The following is a 21,558-nucleotide window of genomic DNA, read 5'->3' on the forward strand; positions in this document are numbered from 1 at the left end:
ACTTAGAGATGGTAAAATTGACTGAACATGCCCCTCCGTCCCCACGTACTCTGGTAATTAACCAATAAATTCACATGGGTGTGAAAAGTAGAGACAGTCAAGAACATCACTAAGGTTTATGTAAATGAAGCAATCAGGAGCATAATCAAATTAACCTTTAAATATTCTCAAGACAGCAAAACAAAAAATTATTCAATATTGATAGATATCGATTGGAATGGAAATTGTTTTACGTGCATATATATATTATGAAATCATATGACTAAAATAAAACGGATTACAGAAGAGAGTGAAGACAAGCCAGAAGATTATTAAATGTCTTATTGGGTTCATGTGGTGAGCTTCATACAGGAGTGCAGGATCTCAACGCCGTGAAGTTCTCTAAGTTTCTTCATATGTCTGGAATCAAAGAAAGCAGACTGTGACAGTGTATTCAGTGGGGTGGCATTCAATTGAAACAAAACTTGTACTGAACTAAAGTAAACTAAAAATCAGCACATTCACAGCAGAGCTCTGTAGCCTAAAGGGAAAGTAAAATAGTTTGAAACAGAGAAAAGTTCATACGAAACCTATTTGGCACCCTTTTACGTCTGTTCAACTGAGTCCAATGCAAAACCATCCACGTCAATATTACACATTTAGAGCAAATACTCTGGAAGTCAGGTGACGTAGAATAACAGAATTGCACTTAGGGAGAAGGTTGGAGTAGATGGTAGAGTCATACATGCACTCAGACCCTGGAGATCACAGTTCCCTGCCCATGTAAAAGTTAATGACATAACAGACGTTAGATCCTACCTAACCCTAAACCACGTAGTTTTGCCTTAACCCAACCACGTAGTCTTGATGCCTAAACCTAACCATGTAGTCTAGTCAGCACAATATCATTGTGTAGAAACAAAAAGCAGTTCACACTTAAATGTTACCCTGCAGTACAAAATAAAACCCTTTCCAAATAAAAACAATAAAGGGAAATACTGAACTTAACGCAAGATAAGCTATTGTAAACTTGAACACTTGTAGCTTTTGCACAAGATGTTTAGTAAAGCTTGTCCAAATACGAAAGGGCCTTGACATATACAACGCATTCAGAAAGTATTTACACGATTAAAAAAAATAATCTAATTAATTAGAGGCTTTGTAATTAGTTAATCATGATTAATCGCATATCAATATTTTACTGAAGAAGCAACATTTTTCAATTGAAATGGATTTTGGTATATAACTTATTTAATTAATACACAAAACAATGAGTTTAAACAACAAAATGAGTGAGCACTAACTTTTTGTAAACTTTCAATTCTGAAACACATTTGTTTTGGTTTATAAAAAATAAAACAGTGCTTAGTATGGTATATTCAAGAAAATTGGAAACCTAACATTGCAAAAATATTTAGAATAATATCCTTGGCATAAAATAAACCGTTAAACATAAAAGGCTTTTTCCTCCCAAAAATGATCCATCGACTAATGATGGTCCCTACTAGGAGCATTGTTTGTGCTAACGTTAGTTGCGACATGGGTCGTTGAGGTGGGAGCGGAGGCTGAAGAGCTCCGATGGGAGTTGAATTATTTCTTGCACAATTTGCAAACAACCGTGCTCATGTCCACGTTTTCACTTGGTCGTTTTTTAAGAACTCAAATGTCCGCCCACAGAACCCGGCAACAACAACTCTTCATCTTGCTTATCTTTGGTTTAATTTCTCTCGTGTTGTGTCTTGTGCGTCAGTATTACGGGCTGGGCGGGAACTTGTGCGATGAGCAACGTTACGCACTGTGCAAAAAGAAATTGCGATTAATTGCGCTATTTTTTTTGTAATTAATTAATTGTTATTAGCGTGTTAAAGTCCCAGAAAAAAAAAACTGAAATATCACATTGACCTAAGTATTCAGAACCTTTGTTATGATTCAATTTATCATTGCACAGGTGCTTCCCATTTATTTTTATCATCTTTGAAATGTGCCTACACTCAGAGTGCACACGCCTGTGACATTCAAATGATTGGACATCATTTGGAAAGACATACTTGTATATATATGGTCTATATATGGTCTAACAGTTTACGAAACATATCATTGCAAAAACCAAGCCATGAGGTTGAATTGCATGCAGAGCTTCCCTGCAGTTAATTTCCAAATAAAAATTCAAATATTCACTCTCACTAAACTAAGTGGAAATGTTCAGTCAGGTATACAGTAAGATGATTGACCTACAATTAATACTACTACTTTGATGATTGAGTCTTTACTTTTTAAGCAAAAATGTGCACATGAACATTCCAGATCCTCATATTTGAGGATTTGCTGTTTGTCTCTGTAATTTAATGTTTTCGGGGGTTTGGCTGTTGGCTTGATTTGTTTATTATATAGATGTTTGAACACTGTTTGAGATGCAAATGCTATTGTGATAAACATTTGAATATTTCAGGTCAGCCTGAGCTATAAGTCATTAATATGCCTAATGTGTGACCAACTTCTTTAATCAGAGCCATAACATCACATTTCATATTTCAGTGAGGTGTTACATATCAGCGATCAATTCTCCTTCAGGCTATGTTCCTAGAGTGTAATCAGCAGCCTGTGGTGCATAGAGTGAAGTTAGAGGTTACCTGGGCTCACATCGACACAGCTTCCCCAGAGCAATAGCTGCATTTTGCTGCACAGCTGCCTTTTTAGTGTCCCTTGCAGCCTGGCGCAGCAACAGCGGCACAATATCAGTGCCCAGCAGGGTGCTGGCAATTCCCTCCAACTCAAGGCAGTGGGACAAGCACAGAGCTGCATTTCCTGACACCATCTCATCACAGCTTGAATCCAGCAAATGACGTAAAATAGACAGTTCTGAGGATAACAATAAATTAAATAGGGAATAAAAGGGAATAGCATGTTAATTTATTAACAAACACATGCAGTGACATGAAAATCAACAAATAAACATCACACTGCGTGTAGTGCACATGCATGTATGCATACGAATGAAGTCACAAACACAGACTTAATTTGCATATTGGGTCAACCCTAAAATATTATTCATCAACTAATGAAATATCTTGTAGAAGTAATTCTAACATGTCAATCAGATCTTACTTTTATCAGACTTCACCAGTTCCTCCCGCGCCGAGTGACTGGCAGCAGTGCACAGCGTCAGAGTCTTTATGGCATACTTTGTGGCACCCTGCCCTGTTCTCTGGGGTAGGCAGACAGAGATAACAAACAAACTATGTTTGTGAACTCTAAGACTCTAACTTTATGTTGACACTTAGAAGTCAGAAAAATGTGTAGTAGCCAGCACCCAGTTACTTCAAAAATGTATCACATGCATTTAATGCAATTAAAATTAGTAGTTTTTCAATCAACAAGTTTTCATCATCTCTTTAGATCGGTCTTTCCTAAAGTTATTGTTGGGACCAAAATGGGTTGCAGACGCATTTTTATGGGGTCGTCAATCAGCAAAGTAAAATGCACGACAATGCTATGATATGTGATTAAACTTTCCTAATTAAAATAGAAGAAGAGCATTCTTTTTTTGCTACACTAGCCTGATTAGCTCAGATGCTGTGTGCAGGGCTGTTTATCACCCTTTCTTTCTTTTTTCGCAAACGTTGACCTGAAAAATGTGTTCCGGCTCTCTGGCTGAGGTAATGTTGATTGAGACTTTTGTGATTCCCTCCCTCTGGATCGGGTAAATTCATGATGTATTTTTGTAAGATCGGGTCCTGGGGAGACACAAATTTCTCTCTTGGGTCCAGAGCTGATAGTTTGGCAACCCCTGCTAAGAGTATATATCGCCATGGGCCATTTTAAGAAAAAGTAATCTAATCTAAACATGGTTGGTAAATAGAATATCATTCAAGAAGTAAAGTACAAATACGTGTGGATGTACTTATAGATACTTGGCTGTATATACTTATATGCACCTTCAGCAGACGGTTCATGGTCTGGACTACACCCCCCTGAATAACATGTTGAGTGGCTTCAGGTGACTGAGGGAGAACAGTGCTTAGTACGCCTGTGGCTCTCTGAGGACAAAGAAGGATGCTGGCATTAGAAACAGAGATAATAGAAGTAGAAGACAGAAAGTAGAAGACAAAATAGCACAGCAGAGCAAACGACAGGATAGCAGAGGATGAATAGAAAACAGCTGTGGTTGAAGAAAAAATGCGTAGCAAGCGTAACAATAGAAGCAAATAAGAATAAAGGTGCGTTCAGACCAAATGTGATGCAATTCTAAATAAGGGATATCATTTTCAAAATCTACATTTTTGTGTTACGAATTTCATTTTCATATGAAATGTTGTCTTTGTGCTTTTTTCAATTACATATGGGGTTTCTGTCAAAACTTTTTGGAATATGTGGTTGGTTATAAGTTCAAACAAAACAGCCCAGCAGCAATGATTTTGGGCTTTGGTGTAACCATTATGATGCATTAAGTAGGTAAGTGATGTCAACACAAGGCCAGATAAGAGTAGAGAAAAACATTGCAGAACTTTTTAAAAAAGGATGTGACACTAGAGTCACGTAGTGAGTGGGCACTAAAGTACAGTAAAGAGACAGATGGGTGAAAGTGTGGGACTCTGAAGGAATTGCATAGGCAGTGTGAAACTGCTAAAACAGCCCTTAGCACAGACATCGGCACCTGGAGCTGGAGTTTTAATCAACTTTAATGACACATATATAGGATCCTTTGAACATTATGGATTGCTGTTACCACCTTCTGGGGCACATTGCCAGGGAGCTAAGACGCCCTAGAAAAGACCCATTACTTAAGACGAATGTCTTTTATTTTCATCTAGTTACCTAGTTAGGTTTTATGCTCTATAGGATGTATGGAAGTAACGAAAAACAACCAAGAGGAAATTTTCAACAAGCATCTTCAACAACTGTAAAAGTCTCTGAGTACTTATATTTTTCAAACGTTTCTTTGTCTGACACAGTACTGAAGTGTAAAACATGAAAACCTAGCAGGAGTCATGATACAGCAAAGCAACTAAATATATGATTTGTTAGGTGTTTTCAACCCTCCTGAGTTTACTGTAGTGTAGTGTTAAAGTAGTTAACTCACAGTTTACTCACAGTTATGACTCCACCATCGTTATCTCTCAGCAGGCCCTGGCAGCAGTCGCAGAGTGTAACAGCGTGCTCCTACACAAAGGGGACGGAAACATGGCTCAACCAATTTTCACATACATTTCACGTCTGAATAGGTGGCATCACACATCATGATTTACACCAATGCCCCCTCTTCTTCCCTTGGGTATTAGCTTTAAATATCTTTTTACAATACAGTATATTTTAAAGTGATTGAACAGAGTGAATTCAGCTCAACTGTATCTACATTGTAAGATTTATCATCAGATCATCCCTTAGTACCATGCTCAGTATTAAGATAACAATGGATAAGACAGAAGTTCATTATTACATACCCATTCATATTTGAAAGTCCACTTCAGGCAAAGTAAAAATCACAAATCAATTATCACACATCACCTGTCTTACCTGAATGATTGGAGATGTCATCGCTGAAAGGTTGATGATCAAGCCAAGCATAGGGTAAATTACCTCTTTGAAGTCACATGCACTGCACTGCCTCTGCAATGACGGCCAACAAATTCTACAGTGAATTAAAACGCATACAGTGAGTTTAAAAACAAGCTAAACATTTTCATAATGCAAGAGTTCAGTCTGTAATGATACTAACAATAGCGAACACAAAGGCCTTCCAACATTCTGGCTCATGAGCAAAGATGTGGCAGATGACGTCATCTCGAGCCAGATGGCCAATAGCCGAAATCAGTGATGCCACGGCATGCTGATTGGACTTGCTGATATTTCTCTGAAAAATTTAGAATATAGATGTGCACATTTGCAAAGACACACACACACACACACACACACACACACACGCACACAAACACAAATACACCTCTACATATTCAGTGCATACTGTATATCAATATGAAACTTTTTATCTACATATCTTACCAGCAATGTTGTAAATGGCAAAATGACAGAGTCTGTCAACACGTTCCTTAACTGAATGCAAAATCTGTAAGAGAATACGAAAGTGTTTCTACTGTACATGTGAGATAGACATACAATGTGTATGGGATATGGGCCGGCTGTGTTAAAATTATTATTCAAAATAATATCCTTAAAATCCCAACATGTACCCATCTGAGCGCCTACACTGAAGGGAAAACCTCTCAGTTTGTGGAGTAACTCTCTTTGAGCAATTAACGGAGGAAATTGATCCCCCCATTTTACCGCTTGACATCTCAAGTTATTTCCTGCTGTGTTGAATAACCTATGTTGTCCTTTCATGTCTTGTTTTCCTAAGGTGCCAGAGAGGAAAACGTGTCGGGAACGGCCTTTTGCCTGCAAGTGACATTAACACTTGGATAGCACATGTTGAATTATTTAAGACACCACACTTTCCATTTCTCAAAGGACCCCTCCTGACATTATGTGACAATGGGTTTTAATGTGCTTTGAATATATATATATGGATAAGATGTATGGGAGGATAATAGACTGTCCAGTGGGTCATATTCTGAATTATAAAGAGTATCTGAAAATATTTATTTCTTTGTACTGAGATCAAATGTAAAGTTTGAGGAGAATAACTGCCATTTTTGTTAGGCTATGTATCACTAATACTTTTTTTCTGCTGCAAAGTTCTCCAGAATGTTGACTGCTATGTTCTCCTGCTGCTGTGTTGGCTTTGAGATGCACGTCATGAGGTTTCTCACTAACCTTCAGATCCAGATTAAGAGTAGAGAGAGAAAAAGAAGAAGAGATAAAAAAGGGAACAAGGGAGAGAGGGGGATAGTAAGAAAAATATATCAGTATGATAACAATGCCAAGAAGAAGCAACAATTTTATTAATTCTTTCTTAATTTTCTGAAAATCCAATCAACTGCAGCTCCGATATTATCACACATACATATGATAAGAAATCACTAAGGCCACTCAGTGTCATTTTTAAAAATGATGTCCCAGAGCAATGATATGCTTCCTCTCTTAATATCTCATTAAATGGACGTGCCAATTGGACTGACAATCATAAACATAAGGCCTGGGGCTGACCTAGAGTTCCTGCACTGAATTCATTAACAGGAGCAATGTAAAATTCAAATTAATTTTAATACTAGGGAGGTAAAGAAGAAAGTAAGACTGTGAATATTCTCATTTGTCCAGGTCATCGTTATCCTCAAAGCAATTTCAGTCAAAAGCAACAGGACTTGGTTATTTGTCTAGGATGTGTCACCTCTCATCCAAAAGGCTTTATCAGTTCACGTACGCATGACCAGGCTGGGACTGGCTCAACTATCTGGTGTTGGGCCATGCGTTTATGCATTGGTTTTTTTGTTTCTCCAATGTAGAGATCTTTGCATTCCTTGTTGCATTGGACAGCAGTCAGGCAGGGACTAGTACATCCCAAGGACAGAACACCGCACACCCACAAAAGCAATCTGGTTTATGTTGTCCAATGCAACAAGGAATGCAAAGATCTCTACATCTGAGAAACAAAACAACCACTGCATAAACGCATTGCCCAACACAGGAGAGCTAACTCTTCAGGCCTCTGCTGTCCACTTACATCTCAAGGAGAAAATCCACTCCTTTAAGGAAAAAGCCCACTCCTTTGAGAACAACAATGTCCACATCATTGAGAGGACAGATGGTTTGAAAGAGGAGTAAAAGAAGCCATCTATGTAAAAGTAGAGAAACCATCCTTAAACAGAAGAGGAGGCCTAAGACACCACTTATCTCCAATTTACAATGCTGCCCTTTCATCCCTTCCCAGGAGATTCAACAATCTAACCTCAAAGAACAACTGTTCACGATGGGCCTCCTGTGACTCCAACGACCGTCGTTATAACCCAGTAGAGCACTAACAACTTCAAAGCCAACTTCCCACCAACGACTGTCACTCCCACGACTGTCATTTCAAAGACGGCCGTTGACACTTGGAGCACAAAGGTTTCCAGTGACATCATCGGCCTTGTGAAAGGTTAAACCTGGATCTCCACACCAGATAGTTGGACGAGTCCCAGCCTGGTCAGATGCGTACATGAACTGATAAGGCCTCTTGTATGAGAGGTGAAACGTCTTCCTAGACAAATAACCAAGTCCAGTTGCTTTTGACTGAAATAGCTTTGGAAAAAAAGAAAGTAGTGTAAATAAGTTGGTTCATTAGAAAATACAGTGCGTGTAGAAAGTCATGATACCCTTTTGTTTTACAGCCTGAAATGATAATTCATAAAAAAATATATATTTATTTTCCCAGCGTGATTTATATATTTTGTCTTACATCATTCAAGTGAAATTAATTTTTTAAAATTAATAAAAAATTAAAAACTAAAATAGCAGGGTTGGAAACGTGATCAGTCCACAGATTTAATACTTTGTAGAGGCACCTTTTGCTTTAATTACAGCCACCAGTCTGTTTGGACATGTCTCTACCAGCTTTGTGCAGCTAGACTGGTAAATATTTCCCCATTATTCCTGCAGAGCTGTTCGAGTTCAGTCAAATTCTGTGTTGAGCAGCGATGGACTGCACTCTTCAAGTCCATCCACAGATGTTCTGTAGGATTTAGGTCAGGGCTCTGACTCGGCCACTCTAGGACATTCACCTTCCTGTCCTTTAGCCACCGTGTTGTTTTTATGGCGGTGTGTTTTGGGTCGTTGTAATGCTGGAAGGTGAACCACTTGCCCATTTTCAAGTGTCTAACAGAGGGCCGCAGGTTTTCCTCAAGAATTTGGGTGTACTTGGCAGAATTAATTTTCCCTTCAATCCTGACCAGTTACCCAGTCCCTGCTGAAGAGAAACAATGCTGTCTTTTTTTAATTAATTTTCAGAAATTTTGAAAAATAAAATTTCACTAGAATGTTTTATGGCAAAATGTGTGAATCAGACCGGCAAAAAATATTTTTATGTATTATCATTTCAGGCTGTAAAACAAAAAAAAGTGACTATTTCAAAAGGGTATCATGACTTTCTACAGGCACTGCACAATAAGCCTAGGATAGGCTTTTACTCTAGCGTTGTCATTGCTCTCATCAGTTGCATCTGATGAAAGAAATGTCTTACATGTGCACATCCAGGTTGTCAATGGCCAGGTGTCTGCCATGTGGCATCTGTGAGTACAAATATAGCAATGCCAGGCATTCTTCCCTCACTGCAACATGCTCTGATGTTACCAGGTGAACAATGGACTGTCTGGTAATTGGGCATGTCAATAATATTTTCTGGTTTGCATCTGAAAACAAAAGGGAAAAAAATAAATTATAGAATGAGCTCACTGATATGTTCCCAAGGGACACCAGCCTAGTCAGAATTACATGAAGATTAACGTTCTATACTTGTAATGATACTGAAGATGATTTTTGTATGATCATATAGTGTTAACACACATGTAAATAGCTCTCATCAAATTATCACAGTTGAAGCCCACACAGCTTGTGCAATTCAAAGGCAAATAAAGGCTTGAAAAAGAGTAAGCTTAAGTATCTCATTGACAAGCTGTGCAATAATGCAGTAATATAGGATTATATTAGTATTACAATTATGTCTATTTTTTTACTGCTGACTCAGCAAAATGCTAAGAAAATGTAACTAAATTAGCTACATACCATTTCCGCAACAAAGAACCCTCCATAACTTCAGAACAGACACACACAACTCCTGGCTGTCTGGATCCTTTGTTTTCTGCAACAGGCAACTGTAGAGAAAATAAAACTCAGTCATATTAGCTTGGTCATCTTCAATGTGAAATAATACAAGTCAAATTGAAATTGTTATAAAACAAATAATGAAAATATGTTTTTAAATGATTATTACAACACAAAGGATGGAAACAAATTGAAAACTACAAAAACAGAATGTATGATTAAATATTAGTTTATTACACCAGACACATGTAACTATTCAATTCACCAGCGCGATGTGCTATTTCATAGTATATGGATATTAAGCAATCTTGGTGCAGCAACAAGGCCCTGTGTTTATGTTCCAAATGACAATGTATTTCAGTACAGCAATAAAGTACAACACAAAGTGCAATAAGGTAACTAAGGTGCTTGCAATTGGCGTCACTGTTGTCTCTGTCCTGAAGAAGCAATTGTATGCGTTGCTACTTGCTGGCTGAAGGTTATAGCCTGATTTCTTATCCTAATTAAAAATCTGCCATCTCTGAGATACTTTTTTTGCAATATAATTCCATATCAGGGAACACCTTGAATAACTTTCTTTTTCAAAGATCAATTTTCCACTTTTTTCTTTAGGTTTCAGTTGGTTGCATCTGGCTTACAGCAGTATCCTTATTCACTGTTTTCATCAAGACCAGACTGCAATTTCCTTGCACTCTCTTTTTTCCGTTCACTGTGTTCTAACTTGAATAATGACAGTGCTAACAATGAACAAAATGGAAAGTGTGTGACATGTTAATAATAACCTTACTGATCGGAAGTCATGATTTCTATCTTGTACACACACCCCGCTTTCAGGGACAAAACACAGGGCCTTTGCTTATTTCAGCCCTCATCTCAATCTTCAGTGTGATCATGTTTTCCTCTTTGGGCTATCACACAACAACAGCCAGAGAGAGAGAGAGAGAGAGAGAGAGAGAGAGAGTGCGGAAGGGCGGAAAAGGATCTCTCTAGTTTAGGTCATCATTGCCTCTGTATGCCCCTGTCTCTCAGTCCATCTGTCAAAGCTCCACTGAGGGCTGACAGCTATCTCTCCGTCTGGTATCCTTACCTCCTCACTGTATCACTGCTGATGATACTAAAGCCATTGTTCATCCTGAAAAGGGTCTTGCCTGTGCCTGTTAGAAGAGAACAGTAGATTGTGTAAGAAGACAAAAAAACTACACATCATCCAAAGGTAGCCTTGTGGGTTGTAGAGAAACACGACACCCCTCTGTTTTAGTTTAGCTCGCCTTGTTCTTTGGTTTACAGGCAAAAAGAAAAAAAGCATGAATAAAATATGTTGAGATACAGTGAGGAATGGTCTATTTTCCGCATATAATGAGCTGGAGTATATATAAGTCGAGCAGGGCAGCAATGGAGCACTTTTAGGGCAGAAAGCCTTTAATGTCAGCCCTACTGGGATTCTTTCAGTTTTGAGTTATGTAAGTTTTGCCCTTTTCCATTGAATGACACTATGAGAAGGAGGCATTATATCTTTTGACTGAAATGAAGGAACAGAGAAGTTGGATAAGAAATGTTTGTCATTGTGCAGTGGACAGCCATTGCAAAAGAATATGGCATGTTACAAAGTGAAAAAACTAGAGCGCTTCACCCAATCAATTCCATCAGTCTTGGCTGTGTGGTCATAGTACCTGAAGTTACACAGGGCCTGTATGGGCACAGCAATGGGATGGAGCATGTCTGAAGTACTTCTTTACAATTATTTCTTGCCTGAAATATAACAAATTAAATACTCCTAAGAGGCCCATTGACCTTGATGAGTTGTTTTACAAAAGTTTCTATTTCTACCTTTTGGCAGCAGCTAAAAAGAGTTATGTGGAATTTCAAAGTCATTTCTTGGGTAAAAAACATTTACCAAAATATCCGCAGCTGACAGAGGAGAGCAGCTGCTGCCTGTTTAGCTTACCATTTCCTGTGCTTAACCAATTTTCCACAAGTACTGTTCAAAATTAGTTTTTTCATGCTGAGATGAAATTAGGTGTTCCTGCCTAGCCTGTTTCCATCCATTCATCTGAAACCTTAAGCAACAAGCATTGTGTTAGTTCTAAATTTCAGACATGATTCTGCAACCGGGATTGGTATGGAAACAAATCCCAGGTATGAGATTTGTTGTCTCTTTTTATAAGTGGTACTGTGATAAACAGTTTTAGTGTGGACAAATGCTCTTTTTCAACTAAGTTCTATGAGCTGTTTCTCCTTGAAATTCTGGATCCTCTGAAAACAACTAATTTTGGCACCCTGAAATATATATATAACCATCAATAATCCCTGACATGTTCCAAGGCCCCTGTCTATCTAGGCTGTCATAAATCTACAAAACCAACGACAGGTACCACCATTCAATCACTACCTACTCTAAATCTGACAGGGTTGAGTGCAGGTAATGCCACAGAGGCTTTAGAATGGACACCTGCTATCACAGGTGTTTCATTAAATTGCACCCAAGACAGCCCCAGAAGGCTCAGTAGTGTTTGCCGTCATACCAACAACCCGCTCTATACCTGCTCTCAGCACCAAATACAACTAACATTGCCTACATAATCCTGTACCTACACTCAAAGCTATTACAAATCTTATAGTCATTTCGTTTTTAAAGATCATTATTCATTACAGAGTCACTTAACAGATGGAACAGCTGATGCCGCTGGCTCAGAACAGCCCACTCTACAAATCAGCAACTAAATTACACCATAATTTATACAAAACAACTGCTAATTGAGAGGATCACAAACAAATCACAAATATAATAATACCAGCACTGGAGAATTCACTCCGCATTGCCAAATAGTAGACAACTTGTTTTTATTGACTGGATAATGAAATAAAAGTACAAACTAAATTATTCTGCACAGCGATTATTTTCATGCTACTGTTCCAGTGTAATTTTATAGTGTTACATAGTGTTATGGGATATATATCCTCTGCACAGTGCCCCCCTTCACTAGGCAGCACTGAAGTTTTGCTTTATAAGTTTGGCTTATACTCTATGTATATTGGAAATTTGTTCACTGTGACCAGCAAATGGAGCATGAAGAGAAATCCGTGATGGACAGTGTTAGGTCTCCTCTTTCTTCCATTGTCACAGAACATGAAACAATCAGTTCTTGCAGCCCTGCTTCACCTGATGCCATGCCCTAAAATGCTAGCTTTGAGTACTTACGTATTATATTGACACTCTCCTTTTCCTTTGTAACCTCCATAGCCTGATGGCTAATCTTTTACTGATCATTTTAGCTGTAGAACCGAAAAAAATAATACTAATGATTTTATTTTAAATAATTCCCCCTGGGATTATTTAAGTAGTTCTGATTCTGATGCTGAAAATACAGTAGGTAGACCAGTGAAGCGTGTTACTAAAGTAAGAATGAGCACAAAGAGATTGAAGGAGAAAGTAAATAATTATGCAAAATTTCTCCAAAAAGAACACTCACAGTTGGTAACTGCTTGTGACAGAATCTCCAGTCCTCCACAGTAGTACAAGGGTATCTGGCCAGGCCTTGACAGCTTCTCCAGCAGCTGGAGCACTGTTGTGGCAGTCCCCTCTCCCTTGTCAAACTCCTGCATCGCATTGATCTCCTGACTCTCTCTCGCCTCTTGCAAATCTACCTCCGCCAGGTATCCTGCGAGGAGAAAACAGAGATAAAAGAAGCAAGACAAGAAAGCTGACTGTGATCTAACAGAAAGTTATTTCCATAGCAGTACCTTAAGTTTCACTGTCACAGAAAAAGTCCACACCTATTGGCATGAACATACACTGAGTTGCCTAAGAATTAGAAATGTAATTCTACAGTATGACCAAACATGCAGCTCAATATGTAGAGAGCAACTTTTCGGAATGTATCACTGGATGAATACCATTTTCAAATGTATTTCTTTTACAAATCACAAAAGGACAGGTACATTTATTAGGAAAAAAACGAAATGTCTTTTTTGGCTGGGCAACAGCAGAGTGACATTAAGCTTTAGGTTGTCATGGAAGTCAGTGAGACCATTACTGACAACTAACCCAACTATCAATAGAGAGTCTCCTTTATACTTTTGATGGGCTCCAGTCTAACTTTAATTTGGGCCATATGTGGCAAGATCATTCTCAAGAATGTATAAATTATTTCATGGAATAATATGAAAGTGAGTCATGTGAAAAAAAATATAGATGTGTACCGAAACTTAAATGGTTGGACATGATACATAGCCAATTAGGGCAGTCATCACAACAGGACTTAAATATATATAAGGTCCCCTAAACTAACCCCTTAAAAAAAACATTTACTTTACCTTTCATCATTTTCTCCCTTGCAGGTTCAATTTCCACAATCTTTACAAAGCAGTTTCTGGACTGAAAAAGATAAGAATTTAGTTCACCAGTGGTTATATAATGTGTTTCACTTCTCAACCCATGGGAATCAATTTGATTTGGGTCACGGCAAAAGACTACAGTATCCCATCTTTAGAGCTGCTTATATGCAACAGGTTTATATTCATTTCAAAATTCTCATTTAATTTTTTCTCTAATCCAGGCAAACAACATTTATTATCTAACCATGCTGTAGTTAGATGAGATGCTATCTGTAAATAGGAGCAGCTATCTGTAATTAGATGTAATGACAGGTATTCATTCTCACCTCTTTATATTTCTTTAATGCCCAATATGCTTTCCCCATGTGTAGGTAAGCCTTAATGCACCTCTCATTACACTGACAGAGAGAAAATGATAATGGTAGTGTATTAGTTAAAACATTCATCATCAGCACATCTACATAACAGTGATTTTATTTTCCTACATTACCACTCGCACACCAAGGGAGAAATGTTCAATCTGGACTTTAGAGACCCTCCACTCCAGAAATGTGTTACAGTGATATGATTACAGAAAATCAACAGTCGCTTTATAGAGCATACTTCTCACCCAAACCTAGAGTTAGATTTTTTCATTGTAAACTTGCATTTGGCTTGAGTTACCTAAAGAAAAAAACTATAAACAATCTACCATATTTGGAGGAGCTCATAAACGCTAATCATTTTTGTCAACACATAGCTCTCTCCAGAGAACATTTCTACACTACTGATGTCCTGTATCTTGCATCTATTACTGTTTGAATGCAGTGCAGAAAAGAGCATAGCCTAATGTTAACCCAGCCATTTCCCTACTAAACATATCTCCATATGTTAGAGCTCAAAGCTTCACAAAGTTAATGGCTCAGGTGACACTTTGACGAATGCGGCAGCGACTGATTGGCCTCAGTTTTTTGCTAGGCCTTACCTTTAGGGCCCATTCACAGTCACTGATGGCCTCCTTGTACTTCCCCAGCTTGATGTAGGCCTAAGTAGATTTAAACATTGGACAGGTAGCAACAAGGCATCAAAACCAGACAAAAAAGAAACCTGGCCTTACAAAATAAAGAATGTGATTAGTCATGTAGCATTGTTTGGTTATTAATATAGCATAGAGCAGAAGTACAAGATGCTGGGTCTTTGGAAGGGAACATATTATGCACATTGCCATAATCATATCCAAATTAAAATAGCGAACAGCTCAGGTTGCCCAGGGACCTCTGTGAAAACAAAGGTTTTTTTCATTTGTGACAGTGATAGGCACACAAAAGCAATTCCGTTTTTGACTTCTTGTTAGGAACAAAACAAATGTTGTCAAAGAGGAAAACACATTTGAAGGTATTCACTTGTGCTCGGTTTGTGTACAATGGCTGCATGTCCTGTATTTCAGCCAGCCCATCACTGTAATGGATCACAGCAGTTTCATAGTCTTCTCGAGCATAAGCTTCATTCCCCTTGTCTTTGAGTGCTGCAGCGATACAAATGGAACATTAAAAACAATTAGAACGAAGCATTGCTGGCCTAACAGAGCAGCAAGTATGGCAAACTATTCACCTCCAACAGCATATTTAGGAAAGAGAATCACAAACCAGTTGCCTTTTTTGCTTTTGCAATCCTCCTTACTCTCCTGTCATTGGCATCTTCCTCCATAATCTTCATGAAATTTTCTGGGGAAAAAAAAGGAAAACTCTTTAGCCTGACTGCTAGAACAGAGAAGGAGGGGAGATTCCACAGATATTTGTTATTAGGCAATACTTCCAATTGCATATGAGTTTTAACTTTAAGATATCCCCTATTCAGATACATATATTGCTAAGTCCAATACAATTAATATCAGTTGGAAGTACTGTTTGCTTTCTCCCTTGATTTTAATTGAATATGTGATGTGTTAACTTCATTATTAGTGGTTTCACACAGAGAAGTATGAAAGGTTCATGCATTTGCAGCTTTACTGTTATCGGTGAGTTTAACCCAAAAAAAACAACTGAAAAGAAGTGTTGAGCTGATGAAATGCTGTTTAATATGAAATACACCATTCAAGGACCTGGGATGGAAAAGATTAGTATACAAGAGACATATGAAAAAAGAGTAATGCCAGCTTTTAAGTTAATGATTCTCCTTTGCACTAAGCATTGTAAGAGGCCTTCATGCCAAAAAAACAACTAAGACATATCACTCATGTCTAGTCATTCATTTCGTTGAATCCTCACCTTGACATAATGAGAGTTTGATAAGGAAGTGAAGAGTTCACTCCACACCTTATCAAACCTCAGCCAGCTAAACTGGCAAAAACATGTTACAAAAAATGGTGACATGCTAACCCTCAAAACTAAAACTAATCCTATTACTAACTACTAACTAATACTGCACCTCGTTATCCTACTATGGCACATGATGAGTCACAAACCTGTCCAACACATGTGGATAGAAAATTCTCACTGCGCCTCAGGAAAATTCTACATCTGCTCTAAAATTGAATGTGGACAAATCAAAATAGGCCCTGAGAGTTAGAAGAAACTACTCACTGCAAAATGAACAATCAAGACAATCTTTGAAAACTGAGATATAAAGAGTAGGCTATATTGATGTATTTAGTTTAGCTTAGAGAAACTTTTAGCCATGCAGAATGAAGACATACTGTATAAGTTTGCTTAACTAATGTTTCAATTCAGTGCAAGGGACGACCAAACAACTCGCTCACCTGGGCTTTCATTCTGTTGACCCTGTAAAACAAGAAAAGAATCATTAAAGACAATGTTTAGAAAAACCTTCCTACCTACAGTAATCAATACGTACTGTACATCGGCTTATCCTTTCTTACATGACAAGAAAGGACAAGGTAGACAACACCACAATAAGTTGTCAGTTGTGTATGTGCTCTGTTAGTTGTGTTAGAGGACCAGCGATGACAAGAGAGAGAGTGAGAGAGAGAGAGGCAGACAGAAAGACAGAGACAGATGGAGAGCAACAGAAGGAGTGCAACTGTATTTGAGTGACTTTGTGTGCATATCTTTACCAAAGACGACTGAAGTGGTGGCTTTGTGTTGATTGTAGTCTTGTTGACTTTTGTCCTGCAGGATTCATCCAAGGCAGCAATGTAGCAATCAGCTGTCTCCATGGCATTTTGCTGGGCTTCAATATCACAGGACTTTAGATCTTTCACTAGCTCACCTGAATAGAATGAATGCTACATATTACTGTATAAACATGCACATATTTAGTATATAATAATTATATGTTGTAAAATGTATATATTTTCTATACTTTGTTTATCAACATGTTGGAGATCAAAATTAGAGAACAAATGATAAATTCTTGATTCATCCTGAAATATTCTGTTATTTTTTATTGTTCAGAATTTGATAGAATATCCGCTGTGGCTATACCACTGCCGTACTAGCATGTTTTGTTTTTTTAAATAACCAAGGCACTCCAACAAAAACATTTTTTTTGTTAAAAAACAAAAAAAGCAAAATTTAAGAACATTTATCATTGTGTTAAAAGAGAAGATTTAAACAATGTTTTGTTAGGGCTAGGATTCAAAAATGAATAGGAAGTATAGAGGCTCTTGCTTTGAATGACTTCAGCACATCTGCTCCCACAGGACATCACTAGTTTCTCACACTGCTCTGGTTTGATCTTGGTCCATTCTTCTTCAGTCTCTTCCAAAGTTCGGTAACTGTAGTGGGTTTATTAGCAATTACTCACCAAGGATTTTCCAGAAATTCTCTTAGGGGTTTAGATTTGGACTCTGACTCTTTCTCCTCCAAATTTAGCTCACTTATTTAGACACTTTGAGTTTAGTCTTTCCACAGCCACATGGCAAACATAATGTTTCCCATTAGACCCAAATAAATTGAACTTTAGAAATGTCATGTCATGGTTTGGGGGATATTTTCTGCAGCAGGAGTTGGGAACTTTTAACAGCTACATGGCAGGGTGAATGCAAATGTTTATGTGAACCTCCTTCAGCAACATGCAATACCTTCACTGCAACTGTCTCCCAATCAGTCACATAATTTTCATGCAAGACAATGCCCCCGTCACACAGCAAAACAGATTATGTAGTTCCTTTAAGCTAAGAATATTAAAAAAATGAAATCACCAGCCCAGAGTCCAGATCTAAACCCCACAGAGAGTCTCTGGAAAATCCTTGGCAACAAAGTAAGGGCTAAGAATCCAACAACAGTTACTGAACTGTGGAAGAGACTGCAAGAAGACGGCTCACGATCAAACCAGAGCAGTGTGAGAAACTAGTGATGTCCTGTGGACACAGATGTGCTGAAGTCATTCAAAGCAAGGGCCTCTACACTTCCGATTCATCTTTAATCCTATTCGGCTGTTAAGCCTGACGTAGCCCCCTTTCAAAATATAATTTCAAGGTCCAAACGCTCCGTTGAAACAAAACTGACACGGCCGAACATGTGAACAAATATAATAACCTCTTTCGTCAGTTACACCTTTTCCATCGATAAGAAAGAGGTAAAATGGCAATTACGTTTTTTTTTTAAACTCAGACCTGTTAAAACAACAGGGAACAATACGAGGCTTGGACCAGCTTGGACCCAGAAATCCTATTTTGAAAGGGCGGTACGTCACGTCTTAACAGCCAGATAGACCTCAGAAAACATGGTTTAAATCTTCTCTTCTGACAGAGTAGTTACTGTTTTGCTCACTGATTTTTTCACAAAATAAAGGTTTTTGTGAAAGTGCCTTGGTTATTTAAAAAAAAAAACTGCTTGTACAACAGTGGTTACAGCAGATATTCTATCAAATTCTGAACAATAAAAATAACAGTATTTCAGAATAAATTGTACTTTTAATTTGTTCTCTAATCTGTTCTCTAATGTTGATCTCCAGTGTGTTGTTTTTTTTAGGCCAAGGACAAGGATGAAGTAGGGACCCCCTACTGTTTGGGTTTTCATGGTGCTTCTTTGTTCTTCAGGATTTGTTTCGCTTTTATTTTCTGTAAGGCACTTTGTGCTACTGTCAAAGTATGAAATGTGCCATATAAATGAAGAGTGAATGATTGATTGATACTACAAAAATTGTATTAAATTGAGTTGCATATTGGTCCCAACAGCTAGGGTGACCTAGAGCCTATACACACAACTTTTTTTATGGTGCATACAATGCTAAGATTTTGCAATGACCATCATCAACATATCCAATAAGCCATTAGCCAGTAAGCCTGTCATCAAGTTTGTGTAGTTGTATTTTGTCACACATTTATATTTGCTAATAATCAGTTGCATTCATTCATGTATGTTTTTAAAAAATACTTTGGAAAGCTTATGAAGTAATTTGGCGGACCCCTTTGCAGTCACCCTGGGGACCCCCTGTTGAAGATCTCTGGCCTATGGTAACGTTGACGTCAACGTACATTTTGCTCTACTTGATTCTGGCACAAACTGCTAACTTAATGGTTCACCGTTTGGCTACTCACTTATTTTGTCAACGTCCTTCAAAAAACTCTCGAAGTCTTCAAGTTTGTCCATCCTACTTTTGCCCTTTCAAGCCTGCTTTTTTACCTATTAATGCAGGTAACGTTAGCTCTTGTTTATCTTAGCCGGCGTTAAATGCTGAATTTACTTCGTGGCAGCGTTGAGTTACCATAGTAACGCGATGCCTTCATGCCACTCGTAAATTCCTCTTTATTTCACTACCTCGGGTTACTAACGAACGAAACTGTTATGTTGAATAAAAGCCTGATCCGTATCTACCCCGTATCTATTCTAACCCCCGACTGCTACCTGTTTCCCAATGTTCCTAAATGTTTGTTGTTGACGTCAACCAAATCTATCTTATTTATCACTTTGCCATAAGTGTCACAGAAGTAGACAATACACCCTAGTCTCTGTGATTTACATGACACAGGCAGGTACTTAAAGGCAGCACTTCTCACCCTGTATTTGGATAGTCATATTTTTATCCAAAACTGCAGCACTGTCAAACTTTTTCATTTTCATTAATCAATAAAAATAGTTGTATGCCTGCCGTTAGTCTTTGATATTTTGTTCAATAGACTGTAAAGTGCTTAGGGGCCCCTCTTCCCCCACATAATATATTCTGTGCTTCAATACCATGCTGTGGGTCCATTAAAGAGTGGCTTTAGGGCCTCAGATACTGTAGCCCTCTATCCTCAGCATTTTAATGAACCTGCTTTTAAAGTGACCGTCTTGATATGATTGCATACTACAACTTAAACGTTCTCCTTTCTTTTTCTCAGCAACAGATCAACACTGCCTCCCTGTGGTTAAGACACATAAAAAGACACAGCTATGCAAACACTTTTCTAAAATCAGCTGATTCTCTTTATATACTGGATGGGAATTTAATGTTGCCATAACTTTAGGAACAAGCAAGAGATAACGTATCTAGGACATAGAAATGTAAGGCTGTATCAGAAGAACTAAATACATTTGAGGTTTTTTTTGTTTGATTACGTTGAATTCTGGCTGCTAGTATTTCACTCTTTAAAAATGGTGGGGTGGAGGTGTTTTTTATTAAGAAATGATGAAATAGGCTTTCATAAAGTTATTTGTTTTTATTTTGATGTATTTCACTGAATAGCGATATTTGCAATTCATTTATTTTTTGGACAAGATAGATAAATTGGAAAGATTGCAGTATCTTGGTGGTGGAAAAAAGTGACTTGACTTGGTACCTACCAAACCTTAAAGCTGCAGTAGGTAAAAAGCAAAACCATCAGGATTTGAAGCAGAGGGAGACCTCTTCTTGCAGAACTCCCTCTCCCCTTGTTGTCCTGAGCCAATAGGAACGCTCTCTATATATCTTTCCCTCTCTCTCTCTCTCTCTCTCTCTCTCTGAAATGACCTGTGATTGACTAAACGCTCCAACCATTGCTAGGTTTTCTGAAGCCTGAGAACAGAGCCAAGAAGAGGTGCAGAAGTTACGTTTTTTCTGAGACCATTTGAATTACAATATGATGAAAGATTATTACGGATTCTTTTTTTTTTTTGCCAAAATAAACTGCCTACCCCAGGTTTAACAAAGGACTTGACTCGACATAACCTGTAACTTGACTTTATCCGCCAAGTCATACTGTTATGTCTGTCTTATTGTAATGCTGTTTATGTAAGGACGAGGTGATTTCTGTAATTTGCTGTACTTTTAGTACAGTGACAATAAAGTTTGGATTCTGATTCTATTTGACGTGACTTGCCCAACAAAAAATTACCTGGGACTTACTTGAGACTTGGACCATATGACATAGGTTAGGTTAGGATAGCCCATTGGTGAGGGGATAGGTTAAAGACAAGCCGGGGTTCTGGTACAGACCGCGTCGTGACAAGGGTCAATTACATTTTATGATTAGTTCCATTTGTTGCAGCCAAGCTTGTCAATTATTTGTACAATATTCACTGGGAGAAAAAAAATAATTGACACAAGCACAATGCCTAGATAAATATTATTCACATTATGTATGTTTTGATCAGTAGTACATGATTTGGGAATGCTGAAAGGTTAGTTACTATAACTATAGGGTCTGGG

At 38.0% G+C, this 21,558-nt stretch overlaps 1 protein-coding gene across 1 annotated transcript; it reads right to left on the minus strand.

Annotated features, from left to right (window-relative positions):
- Nucleotides 1-329: 329 nt before the first annotated feature.
- ttc12 (tetratricopeptide repeat domain 12) lies at nucleotides 330-19,541 on the minus strand (the record flags this gene model as incomplete). Its single annotated transcript, XM_083913622.1, has 20 exons — nucleotides 330-399; nucleotides 2,610-2,838; nucleotides 3,085-3,184; nucleotides 3,915-4,016; nucleotides 5,071-5,139; nucleotides 5,494-5,586; nucleotides 5,696-5,830; nucleotides 5,980-6,043; nucleotides 6,655-6,750; nucleotides 9,092-9,260; nucleotides 9,634-9,722; nucleotides 10,760-10,826; nucleotides 13,143-13,331; nucleotides 13,987-14,047; nucleotides 14,334-14,405; nucleotides 14,972-15,031; nucleotides 15,390-15,511; nucleotides 15,633-15,732; nucleotides 17,060-17,214; nucleotides 19,490-19,541. The coding sequence occupies 20 exons, from the start codon at nucleotides 19,539-19,541 to the stop codon at nucleotides 330-332; spliced, it is 2,094 nt and encodes a 697-aa protein (XP_083769748.1).
- Nucleotides 19,542-21,558: the final 2,017 nt, after the last annotated feature.

This window comes from Echiichthys vipera (assembly GCF_963691815.1).
Source record: "Echiichthys vipera genome assembly, chromosome: 5".
NCBI classification, from domain to species: domain Eukaryota; kingdom Metazoa; phylum Chordata; class Actinopteri; order Perciformes; family Trachinidae; genus Echiichthys; species Echiichthys vipera.